This window comes from Podarcis melisellensis (assembly GCF_964234715.1).
Source record: "Podarcis melisellensis genome assembly, chromosome: 5".
Classification (NCBI taxonomy): Eukaryota; Metazoa; Chordata; class Lepidosauria; order Squamata; family Lacertidae; genus Podarcis; species Podarcis melisellensis.
Window position 1 is genome coordinate 28,274,209 of NC_138537.1, and position 20,502 is coordinate 28,294,710.

At 41.4% G+C, this 20,502-nt stretch overlaps 1 protein-coding gene across 1 annotated transcript in view; it reads left to right on the plus strand.

Annotated features, from left to right (window-relative positions):
• DNER (delta/notch like EGF repeat containing) overlaps nt 1–20,502 on the plus strand; it is a 108,896-nt gene that overhangs the window by 34,051 nt on the left and 54,343 nt on the right. Inside the window, exon 2 of the mRNA XM_081910656.1 lies at nt 17,897–18,193. Within this exon, the coding sequence (XP_081766782.1) occupies nt 17,897–18,193 (297 nt within the window). The remainder of the gene's footprint in view (nt 1–17,896; nt 18,194–20,502) is intronic.

Sequence of the window (20,502 nt, forward strand, 5' to 3'; positions counted from 1 at the left end):
GAAGTTCTTCCTAATGTTTAGGTGGAATCTTCTTTCTTGTAGTTTGGATCCATTGCTCTGTGTCCGCTTCTCTGGAGCAGCAGAAAACAACCTTTCTCCCTCCTCTATGTGACATCCTTTTATATATTTGAACATGGCTATCATATCACCCCTTAACCTCCTCTTCTCCAGGCTAAACATGCCCAGCTCCCTTAGCCGTTCCTCATAAGGCATCGTTTCCAGGCCTTTGACCATTTTGGTTGTCCTCCTCTGGACACGTTCCAGTTTGTCAGTGTCCTTCTTGAACTGTGGTGCCCAGAACTGGACACAGTACTCCAGGTTAGGTCTAACCAGAGCAGAATACAGTGGCACTATTACTTCCCTTGATCTAGATGCTATACTCCTATTGATGCAGCCCAGAATTGCATTGGCTTTTTTAGCTGCCGTGTCACACTGTTGGCTCATGTCAAGTTTGTGGTCAACCAAGACTCCTAGATCCTTTTCACATGTACTGCTCTCAAGCCAGGTGTCACCCATCTTGTATTTGTGCCTCTCATTTTTTTGCCCAAGTGCAATACTTTACATTTCTCCCTGTTAAAATTCATCTTGTTTGTTTTCGCCCAGTTCTCTAATCTGTCAAGGTCATTTTGAAGTGTGATCCTGTCCTCTGGGGTGTTAGCCACCCCTCCCAGTTTGGTGTCATCTGCAAATTTGATCAGGATGCCCTTGAGTCCATCATCCAAGTCGTTGATAAAGATGTTGAATAAGACCGGGCCCAAGACAGAACCCTGTGGCACCCCACTAGTCACTCTTCTCCAGGATGAAATATCAGAGATGCCTGAAGAATCTAGCCTTCCACAAGCTATAACAAAGCACACCCAGCCACAGACTTAAGATATGCATATCATATACAATATTATTTCTTAATATTTTATGTCTCTGTTTTGTTTGTAAATTTGCATCTCCTTTATTTGGTGCTGATGAAAGCAAAACAAAAACATTAGTATGCTGAGTGTTAAGCCTCAAGTTGTTACCTGTAGAAGTGTATTTCCTCTGGGAGAATTAGGCCTACAGGTTCTATAAACACTTAAGCTGGAAGTAAGTCCCATTGAGCTCAGTGAGGCTTACATCGTGCTATAGGATTACACTGTTAAGCACACACAACTCTAAAGAGGTAAGTCAGCATTCTCAGGTGAAGGAGTTTTGTCCATGACTGGGGGTAGGGAGGTGAATGCAGTGTGGAGGAGGGGATGGGAAACCTTCTTTTTGCAAATTTCCTCACATTAACTTACCAAAACCACTTGTTCTATTTTGTTCTAGTGTCAAACCAATATGGAACATGCTTTAATCTTTTATTTTAAATTAGGCACCTAGTTTGGATACTGAAAATTCCTGTTTTCAGTCTCCTAATTCCTCACATTGCCAGTCACCCTTAGGTCTTTCTCCTTTTCTTGGTTATTTAATTAATGTTTTCATTGGTGTTATTATAGTTATTTTCTATTTTCATTTACTTATTTTCCTTATTTGCTCTTCATATTGCCAGTAGTTGACATTGTCATGTAAACATCTTCAAATAAAACAAAATAAGCCCACTAGTCTGAGTTCTGACTAATGACATGTTGGGAAACTGTGCTAACTGGGTGTTTGAGAATGTGGGAAAGCTATCAGAGGCTTGAAGTACATATACAAACCTTGTTTTGCTCTGATAAAGAGCTGTATTAATGAGGGAACATGCAACATGTCTGTCTGTGTGTAGGTTACACAAGTTAAAACATTTATTTGTAGTCAAACATAATTTTCTCTGGATGGATAAAAAGGTAACACAATCAACTGACTTTGAGATTCCATAACACAGTGATACTTTATGGATTTACAGTCGTACCTTGGAAGTCAAATGGAATCCGTTCTGAAAGTCTGTTCGACTTCCAAAACATTCAAAAACCAAAGTGTGGCTTCTGATTGGCTGCAGAAAGCTCCTGCAGCCAATTGGAAGCCCCGGAAGCCCTGTTGGACGTTTGGCTTCCAAAAGAACGTTTAAAAACTGGAACAGTCACTTCTGGGTTTCAGTCATTCGGGAGCCAAAACGTTTGAGAACTAGGCTGTTTGACTTCCAAAGTACTATTGTACTAGGAAGTGGCTCTATATAGTCTTCTTAAAAATTTGCTTTGTTTGATTTGGGTAACCTTACTTTTAATATTTCAGAAATGTCCAACAAGGTATTAAGGGCTCGTTTGGCCTTTGAAATATTCACTACTTAGATAAGATTTATTTACAGAAATGTGTTTCTGTCCTTTTCAACCGAAATACTTACTTGCACTTAATTGTGCAGCTGTAGCTCATCTGCATCTTAGTACCACCAACCATTCTTTCCCCAAAAAAGAAATCAGAGAAACATAATGCCTCTAGAGCTAGATAAGCTGGGTTTCAATTTGTGTTTCATTCTTGTTTTATACTGGGAAAATGTTATATTTTATGCTTTAGTATTACTAATCATCGAGTTACTATTTTAGGCTCTTTAAAAAGTTGCTGAAGCAATAAGCTCATTTTTATCTTGATGCGGATATGCAAAAAGCAACTATGAAAGTTTAGGCAGAAGTGTGACTGTCAAGGTTGGCCTGTCCATGAGGCGAGGTGATACAGCTGCCCCAGGCGTGCTCTTTTGCTCCCCTCCCCTCTTCCCCTTGTGCCAATTTGGAGAAGGCCAGTTTGGCAGCAACATCCCAAATCTGCGAGGTGATGATAATTGACGCAACTAAGCTAGGGTGGCGCTGTGGTCTAAACCACAGAGCCTAGGGCTTGACAATCAGAAGGTTGGCGGTTCGAATCCCCGTGACGGAGTGAGCATCCGTTATTCGGTCCCAGCTCCTGCCCACCTAGCAGTTCGAAAGCACGTCAAAGTGCAAGTAGATAAATAGGTACCACTCTGGTGGGAAGGCAAATGGCATTTCCATGTGCTGGTCTGGTTCACCAGAAGTGGCTTAGTCATGCTGGCCACATGACCCAGAAGCTGTCTGCAGACAAATGCCAGCTCCCTCAGCCTATAGAACGAGATGAGCGCCGCAACCCCAGAGTCGTCCGCGACTGGACCTAATGCTCAGCGGTACCTGGGATGGTTATAGTTCTCCTTCATGTCTACAAATGCGCTCGTCTGCTCCTAAACTTCCACTTGGTGTTTCTCCCAGTCCTTGCTCTGCCTTCCCCAGCTTCGCTTCCTGGGATCTCGAAACAGGAACCCACAAAAGTGCACAAGCCTCATCCCCTCATAAGCTTTCTCTCACTCACACAAACAACTCCCCTCTGGTGCTGGCAGGAGCTTGGGAGCACAGCAGCAGGCAATGTTTGGGTGATGTCAGTGGGCCCGCGTGGTTCAGACACCAATACCTTAAAACGGTGTGCAGACTAAGATGCTGTTATGAAGAGCATCATGCAAGCAGTGGCTCGGGCTGCAGGAGCAGATGATAATGCCACAACAATCCCTGCAGCCAAAGTGCCAGTTCTGTGAGCAGTGGCAGGTGGTGCTGTTGTGGCCCAAGATGGCATTGTGTTAAAATGGGAGGTGCGTTTTGTGAACATTTCCCCTGCTTTTGGTGAACTTGTATACAATAAAAATGTTTGGGGATAAATTTGCAGAGCAAAAATACACCGCACCTGCCCCTGAGCATCTTTTGAGCATCTATCTCCTTGGAACAAGGTATTGCAACAGTGCTCTAGGCTGAACCCACTTGGCTGCTGCTTCAGCACAATTTTTTGTTTTGTTTTGAAATAGCTGCCTTCATAGCAATAGTATCCTGTAGCCAACCAGATTTGGTTGTATGAAGACATCATTGAGGGCAAGCAGAACTATTTCAGAGGGCATTGCTCTCACGCTGTTGGCCTTCAGCCAGATCTAAAGGGCTAATACATGACAGCATAGTTCAGAGGAAGAAGGCTGCTTTGAAACACAACAAAATGGTGCTGAAGCAGCAGGGAACAGCAAACCAGCACAAAAATTAGTGAGGTTTTTGAGATTTTTTTGGGCCCCTGTTTCATACCCAAAGTAATCACTGCTGAATCTCTGATGCAACCCTACATAATATTCTAGCGAAAAGATTTAAAATTCTGGGGCTCAGGTATGCACATTAATCACCTGAAGGCTTTGCACATCAACTTGCATGTTTGAATTAGCCATGGCAGTTGTAGTGTTGCAGAAAGAATTTTAATGTCACCCAGTGTCACTTAGTTTGTCAACCTCATGGTCTGCTAAAACAGTAATGAGGAACTCAGCCAACTGAAATAAATTGACAGGGTATGTTTAAACTTGGATCAGATCAGTCGCTTATAAAGTGATGGGTGACGTTAAGGATAGTATGCTCAGTAGTTTGAGTCCCTGAGTCTCCTGGGATGCGAAAAATCTTGCCACATAAGACCAGTGTGTTTCTTTCCTTTTCAATTTAAGACTAACAGTGTAGTCTCAACCATATTTATTCAGAATTCTGCTGAGATTAATGGAAATTGTGTGTTCTGAGTTGTGACCTTAAATGCCCTTTAAAAGTGTGTGTACTATGTAGTGTTTTCGAGGTTACCAGCATGAGTTTGACCAAACTGGGGGAGGCAGTGGAGGACAGAGGTGCCTGGCGTTCTCTGGTCCATGGGGTCACGAAGAGTCGGACACGACTAAACGACTAAACAACAACAACTATGTATGTATCCCAGCGGAACCTGCATTTGTGGGTTGGCATCCTATGGATTTCTTAATTTCCCATTACAAGTCCATTAGAGCTGGCTTAAGAAGGAATCAGATGTGAACAATTTAAATATGCTACTTTCCCAAAGAGCATTACTACTTCAGTAGTAAATATGCACTTCCCCAAAGAGCATTACTACTTCAGAGAGCATGCTCAGAGTAATATTGCTCATTTTTGTTTCATTAAGGGAGTAACATGAGCATTTCATACGTGCTGTGCTGTGCTGGGTGGCGCTGTGGTCTAAACCACAGAGCCTAGGGCTTGCTGATCAGAAGGTTGGCGGTTTGAATCCCCGCGACGGGGTGAGCTCCCATCGCTCGGTCCCAGCTCCTGCCAACCTAGCATTTCGAAAGCATATCAAAGTGCAAGTAGGTACCACTCCGGCGGGAAGGTAAACGGTGTTTCCATGTGCTGCTCTGGTTGCCAGAAGCGGCTTAGTCATGCTGGCCACATGACCTGGAAGCTGTACGCTGGCTCCCTCGGCCAATGAAGCAAGATGAGCGCCACAACCCCAGAGTCGTCCGCGAATGGACCTAATGTGCCATTTTCTTAGGGTGGAAATGATACACATTTAAGCCCCATTGTATTTCCACTGTGACCTTTGTATTCAAATTCTAATTTTCAAGACTAATCAGGGCTTGCCAGATAAATTGCATTGGTGGCATTGATAGACATTCTCTATATCTGCAGCTGGACACAGTGGTTCTGGGCCTCTGAAGGCAGGATTATGTAACACAAGCAGCCTTGACCTAGAGACCTCATGCTGCTTATACGTTCAATTCAGTGGCATCTTAAAAATGCTATGCAGTCTTATGCAACACGATGTACAGGATGTGCCACTACTAGGCTTGAAATGCTCTCCGCTCCTTTTGGGAGGAAGGGTGCGGTAAGAATGTAATAAACAAACCAAGATTTCTGTTTTAAGAGCATGATTTCTTTTAAGAGATGAAAGAAGTTGCACTTAATGTGTTGCTTTCTATTCAGCCCTTTTCAGTTTTCGAAAAAGCATCTTTGATTTTGATCACCCCAAACAACTTTTGACGGTCAGTACCAGGATAAAATATTGATGCTGTACTCATGGATGTACTTTTCCATAGAATCTATAAATAGCTGAGTTCTGCGAGCATGAGCTGCATTATCACATAGCCCTAAATTGTTCCAAGGTGTCCAGTCTGTATTTATTTTTGAAATCAGATGAGCCCAAGAGAGCCACTTTACTCTACAAAACGTACTGTCTTATGTGAACGAGGAGAAATTGTTATAATGGTTTAGACAACTCCAAATAGGTTGCCATCTTTCTGTCCTTGTGAAGCTAGAGTAAAAAGGCTAAGCTTTTGAATGATGAAGGTCATTTTCTGTAGAGCTATAGTACTGACTGTGTTTTGGAGTTATTTGGTCTTATTCTTTTTAAACAGCCCTGTATGTGGTAGCGGTACAACAGAGAGGGGGAAATAAAAAGAAACAATATTAAAAGTCTTTCTGAAAGCATGCAAGCCGAGTTGGTATTTGCCCACAGTTTCTTCATAAGAACAATGGACTTCCGAGTGTGCAGTCAAGTGGATGCATTGCTACTCCAACATCCCATAAGCTGCTGGTTTCTCCAGTACAAGTATATGATGAACAGAGATTTTGCAGATATTGGGGCACAGATTGATAAAGAACCTTGCCCTACCCCTGATGGAAAAAGCTCAACCTCTTTGTGCTGTAGTTTGGGATTATGTCTTATACAGAAGAGAGTCTCATACAAAAATGTGCAGGGTGAATTTGTCTACCTTAGGAAAAAAAGGTCTTAATAAACCACCCCTCACCCACACAGTGTGTTCCTGTACATATAATTTAATTTATATAAATGAATTGCTGCCATTCATTCAGCATAATGAGAAGACCAATACCAACATTTTACAAACAAGCTGGGCTGACTTGGGAGGCATGGACTCCTATTGGTCAGTTTTCATGTGAGCTGCACCACAGACATACCCATATGAAGTAGAAGGCATTAAGAGTGAGTGACGTCCAGCAGCAGCCAGAACACAGGCACTAATAATAATAATAATAATAATAATAATAATAATATTTCTACCCCACCCATCTGGCTAGGTTTCCCCAGCCACTCTGTGCGGCTCCCAACCAAATATTAAAAAACCAATACAGCATTAAACATTAAAAACATCCCTGAACAGGGCTGCCTTCAGATGTCTTTTAAAAGTAAGATAGTTGCTTATTGCCTTGACATTTGATGGGAGGGCGTTCCACACGGCAGGCACTACCCCTGAGATGGCCCTCTGCCAGGTTCCCTGTAACCTCACCAGAAGGCCCTTGGTGCTGGACCTCAGTGTTCAGGCTGAACGAAGGGGGTGGAGACGCTTCTTCAGGTATACCTATCATAACTCTCTATTAGTGGTAACTCCTTTAGGCTTTCTTACTTTTATCAAGCATATCTTTTGTCATCTTTGACTGTCTCTTCTGAATTGCTCCAGTTCATGTGTCGGCTTTCTTAAAATATAAGCGAACTTGTGAAGGCCCAGGTGTGCTGAAAGGAGGGGTAAAATGTTTAAAACAAAAGCAAAAACTTGCAAATAGTTATAGTAGCATATTGTGTTTTCTTAGAAGTTTTGAATGGTCCATTAGACTCATTGATTAGGTCATAAGACTGATGGTTGCTGTTTGCTTTGGCTGAATCATACGTGTCCAGTAACGTTTGAGCCAGCACAGCAGAAGCCCCCCAGGTGGTTGCAATATGAAGGTGGCTAATATAAGAAGAAAACATATAACCAGTCCCTCTTATATGATCTTCAGGTTCAGATATTACCAGACATGTGTAGGAATGTGCAAAAGGGTAGATGATAATCACATCATCCCTAGATGAGCCTTAAACTAATTCAGTGATGCTGTTCTTAGCAAAATAGTGGAGATTAGAATGGCACTGTTGACATCATGGATTCTTTTGCTAATCCCTCTGAAATTTCTATGATAGAAGAGGCTTAGGTCTAAGGTAATGAAGGCAGATGAATTGGTAAAAGCAAGTCGTGGCATTACCTGAAGGGTAAGGAAATGATAATTCGGTCAAGGCAGTGTAGCAACCATTTGAAAGGAAATAAAATATATTTAAGTAAGTGAAATTAAGAAATTCTTCACAGCTAAGGTGTTACTAAGTCAAATGATTTAAGATAATAGAGGGGTAATTTTAAAACAAGTCTTCCAATTATGGATGGAAGGTCTCTGATATATTTCTTAACTTAAGCATAAGAATGTACAAATCCTTAAGAAAGAAGTTATATATATGTATATGAACATTTTCATTACTGTTTATGACCCAATTGGCAAGATTAGCAATTTTCAAAAGTATTATTCTACAGGGTAGCACAAATGCAGTATACATGAACGAGGGAGATATACCAGGAATCCAATTTTAAATGCTGTAAAACAATTGGATAAGTTGCACCATATTTTTTAAAAATAGACTCAGGAGTTCCTGTTTAAGGCTCATCTGCCACACTGCTGTAGGTCTCTCTTGTGCTATAAATGATGCTTCAACTGCAGTACAACAAAAAAGGTGATACATGTACCTTTTTAAATGCTTTTCTAATTCCATTATCTGAATCTGAGAAATGGTTTTCTGCTTGAAGAATCAGGCATATCATATTTTATTGGATCATGCAAATGGATTGTATTCAGGGGGGGTCCATATACTCATGTGAGATGCTTTGCTCCAGTGGAGATGTTTGTGAATGGAAGAGGGAGGGAGATGATATTTTGCAAACTCCTCCTTCTTCCTGCAGTCTCCCATGCTGTTCCAAAGGGTCTCCAGGGATGGATCTAAACACATCAAAGAAGCAATTCAGTTAAACGCATTGTAAACTCATACAGGGAAATCCAGTAGGGAAAGACAGGTCTCCACAGCTCCATCTGGTGTCACAGTGTTATATCGCATATACAACACATATAAAACACCGTTTCTTTGCCAAATCTAGCTGAGTCCCAGTTCTCTGAAGCAGATCTGGAGGGGTGCAGGGGGCTAAAAACATAGAAAGTTCCCTTATACTGAGTCAGATCATTGACCCATCTTGTTCAGCATTAATGGATTGAAGAGCCTTCCTAAAATACAGTGGTACCTTGGTTCTCAAATTTAGTCCGTTCAACTCTCGAAACGGTTCAAAAACAAATGCACGGCTTCCGATTGGCTGCAGGAGCTTCCTGCACTCAATTGGAAGCTGTGGAAGCTGCGTCGGATATTCGGCTTCCGAAAAACGCCCGCAAACCGGAACACTCACTTCCGGGTTTGCAGTGTTTGGGAGCCAATTTATTATGGAGCCAAGCCCTTTGCCTACCAAGGTACCACTGTAAAGGATACAATTGAACACATAGGGTTTGTCCCTATGTGTTTACTGTTGCCACATGCTGCTATGAAACATACAGGGCTGTAGGTTCTGGATACTGTTTTGCATTCATATTTGCACAAAAGTGCTTGAGGATTTTGATGTGTAAGTTGCATAAATATTTTTCTCTTACTTACAAACAATGGGGAAAAAATCCAGGAAAGTACATCCTGTTAGTGCAACAACATCTGTTTTGTAATGGAATTTATCCCTTCTATGTACCCCACACATTGCCCAAAATCTGTTCTGGCAGCAAGTTCCACCAGTAAGGGGTAGACTCACTTCAGAGTAAAAAGAGGTATGGTAAGTTTTAGCTGCAAGGGTTACTTCAAACCTGTGAAGACTTGGTTGCTCCGACCTTCTAGCTTGCTGATGTGAGGTTTAAGAACAATCCTATACACGTTCATTCAGAAGTAAGCCCTGTTGAATTCAGTGCGACTCGTTCCCAGGTAATTGGTATAAGATTGCAGCCTCAATGAAGCAGAGCATTTTGCTTGAGATTTGTTGAGAACTGATGTCATGCCAATAAATCCTTGTTCTCCCACCTCTTTGTCAACCATCCATATTGCCCTTGTGTCATGAGATTTAATTACAGTTTCTAAATATTTCATCCGCCCCTTTTTGTCTACAAGTCTAGAGACTTCTACTGATGTGAATATGGCACATGAAGTGAATGCAAACAATAATAGCCAAGCATACAAAACTATTTTTGGGAGGAAAACAAACATCTAGTGAACTTTAATAATTTCTTCCTTATTGATGGCTGTGCACTTTTAGAGACAATTATCTGGTGAGGCATACCATGCTCAGCGTAAGGATTCAGAGGCATAAACATCCCCATGTACTTTAAATGTAGGTGGTGGTACTCACTAGGAATGCCTGGGAAATTTCCTCTTTGTGAATTCCCCTGTGAATTGACATGATCTGTGCCTCTTAGACTAAATGTTCAGATAATTTAACTGGGTTTTGCACTTACCTGACTCTCATGACACAGTTATTTGCAATTTAAACACATCGCAAATGTATTTAAATAATATTTTGAGAGAAAATACATATTTAAATAGTGCTGAGAAAAAATGCACATTTTAAATGACATATTTACATATTTTGAGAGGATTTTTTGATATAAAAATTGCAGATTAATGCAGAAATGGGATGGAATGAAATTATGGGTAAAAACTTATGACAGTGGCATGGACTGGATATAAGGATTTGTCTTTCCCTAATACCTGCTTCCGTCTGCTGTATTTTTCTAAGTCACTATCAAAACACTTGTCCTTATGACGGGAACGATATGAGTGAAGGGAAGAATCACACACGTTATGGAAATTACTGGGGATGTAATGTACATTCTGTGAACATAAAAAGACCCTTCTGGATCAGGCCATCTAGTTGGGTATCCTGTTTTCATAGTGGCCAGTCAGATGCCACAATGGGAAACATGTAATCAGGAAGCAAGCATAAGAGCACTCTCATCTCCTGCGGTTTCCAGCAACTAGCATTAAGAAGCATTACTGCCTTCACCTGTGGAGGAAGAGCATAGGCATTATGGCTAGTTTCCACTGGTATCCTTATCCCCCATGAATTTGTCCAGTCCTCTTTTAAAGAAATTGAAATTGGTGGCCATCACTGCCTCCTGTGGGAGCAAGTTCCATAGTGCAGAGAGAGGAGAGGGAGGGGAAGTTCTGTTTCAGAATGCTACCCCCATCATTCAGCCCGGACACTGAGGTCCAGCTCCAAGGGCCTTCTGGCAGTTCCCTCACTGCGAGAAGTAAGGTTATAGGGAACCAGGTAGAGGGCCTTCTCGGTAGTGGCACCCGCCCTGTGGAACGCCCTCCCATCAAATGTCAAAGAAATGGTACCTCGGGTTATGAACAGTCCTGCTTATGAACACTTCAGGTTATGAACTCCACAAACCCGAAAGTAGGTGTTCTGGGTTGTGAACTTTGCCCCGGGATACGAACGCAATTCGCTTCCGGGGCCGTGGGAGGCCTATGTAGGGAATGCGCACCTTGGGTTAAGAACGCTTTGGGTTAAAAACAGACTTCTGGAATGAATTAAGTTCATAACCTGAGGTACCACTGTAAATAATTCTCTGACTTTTAGAAGACATCTAAAGGGAACCCTATTTAGGGAAGTTTTTCATGTTTGATGTTTTATCATGTTTTTAATATTCTGTTGGGAGCCACCCAGAGTGGCTGGGGAAACCCAGCCTGATGGGCGGGGTATGTATGTATGGTATGTATGTATGTATGTATGTATGTATGTATGAATAAATAAATAAATAAATATTATTCACAGCCTGAAGCCTTTGTGCTAGCAGAACTGCCTAGATGTATTTTTATATTGTTGTAACCCATCCTGGGACCTTTTGGTGAAGACTGGGTAAGGAATCCAGTAGTAGTAATTTGGCTTAGGTGATTTAGGTGCTATATAAATACAGATCCAAGGACTGATGTATCACTGACCAAAGAAACATGGCAGTGAGCTGGAATAAGCACCTTTGTAGATCTGATCTTGGATGTCCCAATTTCTGGACAACTGTGTTTGCAAATCTTTGCGATACAGGATAAATTTAGATTATGTCCTTCATAAAAACCAGTATTGATCAGTGTAAGAATGGTCAAGTGGGTCCAATTTTTGGGGGGGGAAAGCTCATGAGCTATGAAGAAAAAACTAGATGAAAATAGTTCACAGCTTAATTTGAGATTTGTTTTGGTTGTTTTTTTAATGAATGGATTTATGTATGCTAGTGCCTCAGATGTAGGCCATTGTGCTTTGGTACTCAGTTAAATGGAACATTTCTTGAGGCACTTTTTGCTGCTTCACTAGAGTAAGGGAAATGCTTTATGCGCATCTATTACATTTGCTGGCACATTTTTTTTCCCATGGAATATTCAAAACTCGTAGAAGTGGAAGCACAGCCTGGAAAGAGCCCAGAGTAGTTGTCATATACAGCTAAAATTGATGATTTAAATTATCTCATGGGATGTCGATCTTACACTGCTTATTGTAAAAGGCACCATGATTAGGTTAGCAGGCCTATCAGATTTAAGAAAATGTGGGAGCTGTAGCCGTGTATAAGACACCCCCTAATTTTTGACATTATTTTTTAGGGGAGAAAACCTAGTCTTATACATGGAAAAATACGGTAATTGGCAGGCAGTGCAGTCGGACCAGGATCAGTAGGACTGGAACCACTGCAAAGCGGTTCTACCCACCCCAACTCAGGATGCTGCTCCAGAAGGATACCATGGTTGATGGTATTGAAAGCCACTGAGAGGTCAAGGAGAATTAATAGGGACACATTTCCCGCCTCTCTTCCAACAGGCGTCATCATACAAGGTGACCGAAGCAGTTTCTGTGCCAAAACCAGGCCTAAACCCTGATTGAAACAGATCTAGAAAATCGGCTTCCTCCAAGAGTGGCTGAATCTGGTTTGCAACCACCCACTCAAGAACCTTGCCCAAGAAAGGGAGACCCTCAGCAGCCTCAACTTTTTCTAGCTCCAGTCAGTCTGGGCCCTGGACCAGGTGGAAGAGCCTACAAGCCAGGGATCAGAGCCCTCAGGATTCACAGCCAGGATGGTTTAGAGCAGTGATGGCCAAACGTGGCCCTCCAGCTGTTTTGGGACTACAACTCTCATCATCCCTAGCTAACAGGACCAGTGGTCAGGGATGATGGGAATTGTAGTTTAGAGCATTTTGGCCATCACTGGTTTAGAGCATTGTGGATTTTTTAAATTATTTTTTAAAAATATATAGAATTCCTAGTTCTTTGTTAAAAGAGAATTCCTACTTCTTTGTTAGGAGATATGGACTATTTAATAGCACTGCAGCAGCAATGGAGTTTGTAGCATTGCACCTCTTCTTTTCCATTGCTGCACTGATTACCTGCCTTTATCTCTCACCTGCTGAGAGGCAAAATTGAACTAGCTGGCTAAAGCAGGCAGGGGAGCAGAATGGACCAGAGGGATGGCAGAGCTTTTAAGAAGGCTGACTGACCATACATTTTTATAGGAAGGTTTGGCAGAAGGATTTTTTAAAAATTGATTTAGACTGATTGTCATTACTCACAGGCAGAAATGGCTTTATAGTTGGTGTGTGTGTGGTTTATGTAATAGTAATGCTGGTTACTCTCTCTTGTTCTTTTTTTGGGGGGTGGGGAGGTTAGCCAAACCCCAGACCCCACATAGAAGTGATGGAGGTAGCACTGATGTGACTCACTTTAGGTTGGGAGCTTTCAATTCTGACTCATGAGCTGAAGGCCAGGAGCTCAAAGAAAAATAACTTGAGAGTATTGGTTTACCACATTATAGGTGGTACCTATAATGCATAATTACCTATTTACATCTTTTTTCATTTTATTAAAAATAGAAAGGGAGTGAGTTCACTTAAGACTTTTGGACCTGCTTATTGGTGATGGATCAGGAGTTTTCATTCATGGAAACTCCATTGAATTCAGGTTCCTTCCATCCTGGAAAGGGATCATTTTATGACTATAAGAGCATCTCTGGCTCCAACTCAGTGTGAATAGCTAGAGAAAATTGCTATAGGCAATGTAATTGTACTTTACTCCTTTTTTTGCATTCTGTCCACCTTGGAAAAAGAACTTCTTGTGCAGTGTAAGGTCACATTGGTGTGCATTTGTCTGCAAACCTCATATTAATTGGGGTGAAACTTGTCTTGTGATTCTTCCCCCATCCCAGTTCTTGCTTTGTCAGCTAGATTCTGCAGCTGCTGCCTTGTACCACTGTATCTATTAAGTAGAACATGCAAGATGACAGTCAGATGACCCAGGGATAAATACAGAAACAGACAACAGAGCACATGCTGCATCTATTTGTACTTCTGAAAAACTGTTACGTAGCTGGACTATACGAACATGATTTGCTAATACATTTTGCTCAAAGTGTCTCACCAACCATGCCTTTTGCATATACTTGTGTGACATTGCCCACTTTGAAATGTTTTGAAATGAAAGTCTAAGCAGAGTTTCTAAATGAGCTGAGCTTTGTAATTGACTTGCTAGTTTGCTGGCATTGTGCACAAAGTCAGCCTTGCAAATAAACTAGTAGCCCAAATATTTGTAAACTATGCAGCCTGTCCCATATTTACCTACACACCAGTAACTTGTAGCATATCTGTGTTCTAAAGGAACTGAAAACCCAGAAAAGTCAGTCTCAGAATACATCTCAGTAGCTTCTCTGCTTGGTTGCATGGAGGCTGTGCATGACCAGGTGAATGGATTACAAGTCAGGACTAAAAAAAAAAAATCCTTCCAGTAGCACCTTAAAGACCAACTAAGTTAGTTCTAGGTATGAGCTTTCGTGTGCATGCACACTTCTTCAGATACCACACGAAAGCTCATACCTAGAACTAACTTAGTTGGTCTTTAAGGTGCTACTGGAAGGATTTTGTTTTGTTTTGACTATGGCAGACCAACACGGCTACCTATCTGTAACTGAAGTCAGGACTAGATAAAGAATAAATAACCTTCATTTTACCAATGCCCTCCCCTGTCAAGTAAGTGAAGAGGTATGACTTAGAAGGATATGCTCTTTGCATCCTAGCAGACATTTAACTAAAGAGAAGGCACAGATGTGCTTTATCAGCTAGTAAAAACATTTTCTTTCCAGTAGGCTTTTGTCTGCTAAGGTCATTTTTACCTGAGATCACTGCCACTGGTTCTTTTCTCTGTTGTGTTATACATACATACATATATATATATATACACACACACACACACACACACACACACATATATATATATATATATATATATATATATATATATATATATATATTTCCCCCTTTTTGTATTTTAACATTTTTTATTGTATTGTAATTTTAAATAGTTGTAAGCTGCTCTGAGTGGTTAATAATAATAATAATAATAATAATAATTTTATTATTTATAATCCACCCATCTGGTTGGGTTTCCCCAGCCTCTCTGGGCAGCTTACAGCACATATAAAAACAGTAAAACATCAAACATTAAAAACTTCCATATCTTGTGATGCATGTCATCCTCTCACCCTTCTGTCTCCTTTCCAATGCTCATCAAATCACCCTGGGATCTCAGACATTATCCTTAAGGCACAAGCCACCTGGACATACCTGATCAAAATGAATGGGAGTGGCTAAGAGCAGTCAAGTACATTCAGCAGCCAAAAGCACACAGACTCAGGCTTTAAGGACAGAAAAAGTTGCCTTGTCTGTCATATGGTGGAGAAGTGGGAAAGGATACCAAGAGTCTGGTGTCATGTCTGGCTGATGGGTGGCAAATGCAAAGGTTGATATATATTCTGTGTTTGGTGCTTGTTTGGCTGGTAAACGCTGGATTTTGAGGTGAAAGCAGAAAGAGGGTTGTGCCTCAGAGCACATGGGTTAGATGAGGACAAGAAGGGCAGGGTGTGTGTGTGTGTGTGATGCTTGAAATGCATTTATCGAGTATTTGGTCTACTTAAATTTGTGAAATGACAGGAGGTGTTTATATAGGCCATGAATATCTATGTTGGAGGGACAAAAACATAAGAAAAGCCCTGCTAGGTCAGCCCAAACGCCAACCAGATGCCTTTGAGAAGCTGTAAGCATGACCTGAGTGCAGCAATACTCTCTCTGCTTGTGATAACCAGCAACAGGCATTCAGAGACCTGCTGCCTCTGACAATGGAGATAGAAGATAGCTCTCATGGCTAGTAGCTACTGGTGGTCTTATCCTCTGTGAATTTGACTAATCCTCTTTTGAGGCCATCCAGGAAATAGGCTAGAGACTTGTGCATGATTCAGCTGTTACTTAATAACTGATTTGTGTTGAGAATAAACTGCTCAGGGGAATATGTGATTAATGCACAGCCATGCCAAAGCAGGACGCTGGGTCATGTGACTTTGGAGGAGTGTTGGGGTGCTACATGCAAAGGAAGAAGGATGGAAAAAAGTATGGAGATGGCAGGGGATGTATAGCAGCTGGTGGAAATCCTCAGAAATGAGGCTGCCTTGTATTAAGCAGCATTGGCAGAAACTGTAATATTTGAGAGAAGTACAGCTTATTATGAGGAGGCTTTAGGTGGACTGCCTAAGCATATTGTACCCTGTAAAGATCTGCAGCTCTTACATGAAGAAATAACATTACAGTATTCACATTTTTCATATTCCAACAGATCATTTTCTTTCTGTAAAATTTAATTATTTTCTCCTTATCCTCTTCCTTAAGCTCCGTAGCCAGGCATAATATTTCCTAATGTTAGCATTTCTGTTGAAATATTATTTATCAAGGCTTGTGAAATGCCCTGGTTCAAAAAGCCTCATCATCAAGATGTTAATGATAGAAGTTTACAAAGTTTTCATGCTAACGAGATGAAAGCTGCTACTTCCTGAATCTGAATTTATCTGCAAATTACCGAACCTGTTTCTGCTCACTGTGATTTTGTGGTGTTTTTTTTAATAAATAAAACTAAAACAACACCATCTTAAAGTACTTACTGGATCATGATAAAAAGACAGAAGCAAACCATCTTCATAAATCTGGATTAGATCTCCTTTAACATTTTTTGTTTGTTTGTTTTCTGCATAGCAATTACATGGTCTCCAGAACATTAAAGACAATGGCATCTGCTTGAACATTGCAGATTTGAACTTTTAAATCTCTTAAAAGTGATCTCATGTACACAGAAGCAAAGTTGCAATGTTGAACTATTGAATTAGACTTTGTTTGGTTTCTAATACATATTTGTGCTGACTGAAGCTCATTCATCAAGAGTTCCATTTATTTATTTCAAAAAATTCCTTGTGATGATAGAACGATTGAAAGAAGGGAAAGCTTTCACCTTTGATGTGAGTATGGAGAATGGATTAAGAGGGAGAGAGAGAGATTAGGATACATGTATGTGGATCCTACACAATGAGAGAAAGAGTGGGGGAAGGTACCAAAATAAAGAAATAGGTGGGATGATGCAGAATGGTGCACTGAAAACACTTTCTTTGTTAATTGGTCCCAATGTGTTTTGAGAGCTCTTCCTTAGAGATATGGTGCCCTATATTCTAAACATTACTAGTGAAATTGCTACACTATTTAGAAAGGAGTACATAGATGAAGGGTTTTCTTGAAGTGTGTACTGGTGTTGATTCCACAAGAGGGATCAAGTGGCTTCATGACCTGTAAAAACATAGATGAATCAGCTAAATGTACAAGCAACGTCTATTATCCTTTCAGCTCTAAAAACAGCTTTTATTTTATTTTTTAAAAAATAGGTTTTTAAACCACAGCAGTGCTTTCCATAGAAACAAATACGAAATTTAGCAATTGTTTCATCAGCACCAGTTTTGAAAATGAAATGCAACACAAGGCCATTATTTATTTATTGAATTTCATGCCAGGCAAGGCCGTAACTAGGGGCTGTGGAAGGTAGAGTATCAGTGACTGGGAAGAGTCATATCAGAAATATCACTGTGACCCTCAGTTAACTCAGCCAAGAGCGAGAGGGAAGGATACTGAGATGATTTTTCCTTTGGTTCATACAACCAGCACACTACATTTTTAGACATTGAAACCTTCCTAATAGTACACGATTCCACAGCATTCCTTTCTTAGGACTTTTCTACCTATCTTAGCCAAATCTTTGTTTGTTACTTTGCACCCACTAGAATATGGCAATTGATTCACTGAAATGTGAACAAAGAACCATATGCAATCTCTAATGCAAAGCCTCTGAAGTCCTTTAGGCTACATAATGAGTATTAGTCAACTACCATTAGTGGTTGAACATGCAAAGCTGATGTTGTGGTATTAATTGATTCATTATATTGTTTCTCTTCAGTTTGTTTCAGATCCATGTGCCAGCAATCCCTGTCACCATGGCAACTGCAGCAGTAACGCTGGTGGATATCTCTGTGTTTGTAATGAAGGCTACGAAGGTACAAACTGTGAGCACTCGTTTTACAGTCCTCCCGTCTCTGGCTGGACAGAGTCAGAGGCACCAATCCAAAACAGGCCAGTATTGGCCACTGTTGAACCTGACATGGTCCTGCCGCGGTCGCAAGCAACAGTGACGCTGCCTACATGGGAACCAAAGGAAGGTCAGAAAGTTGTGGATCTGAAATGGAATGAAGTGGAGGTAAGACCTTTTATTTCAACAAAAAAACATGCCAAGTCCTTTCGGAAGTTGCCTATAAATGACTTTGCAGATGGAAAGAGTCTGGAAAGTAGCATAGAAAGTATCTTCTAATTAATTCATTTTAATGACCAGGACACTACCAAATGAATGGTTGTTAAGTTATGTATATATAAATTCCTTGGAATGTTTTGTTGCATTATATGAAGTGCAGAGTCTTGCCAGGCAAGTGATGGGCTAGGAGTCAAGCAACTTAATGCTCACAATGGGTGCAAAGAGAGCGACTGGGACCAAGGGAAAGAGAAAATGCCATTCTACAGAAAATGCACACAGCTCTGATAGTTATTCGTATTGTAATGGTAAAGGATTGTACCTGATTCAAGTCCAATATATATCCAAGATCATGTACCTGATTTGAGTCCAGTATGTATAGAAGTTTTTCAAAAAGCAAATTAAAGGAAACCCAATTAAATTATCCTACCCCATTCTTAAATCTCTCCCTTGGTATAATCTATCCATACTGCATAGAGCAGTGGCTCCCAGTTAGCTAAGTACTGTCCCTCCCACCCCCATTTTTCAAAAGCTAAGCCACCTCCTACTTTTGAAAATGTGTTTCTGGGTGCCACAATCTGTACCATATTGCTTCTACACCTGCAATCTGATTGATCAGCTAGTTTTGTAAAGTTGTTTTTTGAGTAGACGGGGACTTTGGTAATCTTTCATCATATGGTGCCCCAAGACAGGAGCGAGCCAGCAGTAAATCACACCAAGCAAGTTGGAGTTAACTCTCTATTAGCAAGAATAGGTTCTGCACAGGAGTGTCAGACCTAATGAGCACAGCATCTCTGGCAGGTCTTGCCCGACATGAAGCAGTTGCTGAGACTGAAGGTCCTCGCCTTCCCACAGGGTCCCCTCCTCTCCAGGGTTTCCCCCAAGCATTCTGAGACGGTGCTTGTGTGAAGCTAACTTCTCCTCTGCCCTCTTTATGCCTCTACTGGTTCTGGGAGACAGGGGGAGGGGAGCTCATTGCAGCAGGAGAGGGAGACGCCCATGCCTCTTGGGCTCCCTCTTCTCCTGCTTCAGCTTCAGCTTCTGCCCCTGATTCTGGGCTTCTCTCTGCCACAAACATTCCCTCCACCCACTCACTAAGCCCAGTTACCTCTTCAGATTCCCGACACCTCCTTCCAGTCATAGAATCATAGATTGTAGAGTTGGAAGGGACCCTGAGGATGATCAAATCCAATCCCCTGCAATGCAGGAATATGCAGCTGTCCCATACGGGGATCAAACCTACAACCTTGGTGTTATTCACACCTTGCTCTAACCAGCTGAGCTATCCCTTCTCCCTTCTCTCCCTCTGACCACTCATCATCCCACCACCAGTCCCCAGGCTCTGAGCCTTCTTTCCTTAGGGATTCCCCAGGTTCCTCGTGTCATCTTCTGTATCCAACCAGTCCATGACACCCTGTGCAAGGTCAAATTTTTGTGTCCCCAAATGGATCTTCTCAATTATGGATCTTCTCAATTTTGCGCCCCCTTTGGCTCAGCACCCTGTGTGGGGGAACCATCCACATGCCCTAAATACAGTGCTGTTTGGAGGAACAGACTTTTGCCTGAAAACCTGCCTTGCAGTGAGATGCACTCATAGGTCATGGATTTATTTCGTTGGCAGGTTCTCTTGGCTCCATTTTTTCCCCTGGTAGAAAGCTTTCTGTCGCTGGGAAAATGATAACAGGCTTCTTTGTTGCTGGGATCAGGTGGCAGAGCATTGCTATCTGTGATTTGTTGAAATTCTATGCGATAGTAAGCATAGCTGAGAGATGCTATCAGCTGTTCCTGCTACAGTTCCTGAAATCCCATGAGCTTCTATTACCTGCTGTTAAAAGGGCTGTGCTGCAATCTCTTTGGTATCTAGCGTATTACAATGTGAAAATCCATTTATGCTTTTCTAAAGGACTGACTGATACCTTATAAAGGCAAAGTTAAAGTTTAAAGGCAATCTGTTAAAGCACACAAATTCAGACTTTTTTTAAGGTAATATTTCAGGTGAAAATAGTAGTTTCCTGTAGGTAATTAAAACCCGCAGCCTTGCTTCTCTCCCATATCTATCTAGACACACACACAGAGAGACAGAGAGACAGAGAGACAGACAGAGAGAGAGAGAGAGGTGAATTATATTCACTCAGTTTCCATCACATCTATCTTGGCCTTTAGACCAGAGGTGGAGAGCTACTTTCAGTTAGGGCAGATGTAGAAGTGACCAGTCCTCCGCAGGCCACATTTACAATTGGGCGAGGTCAATCCTGTGACAG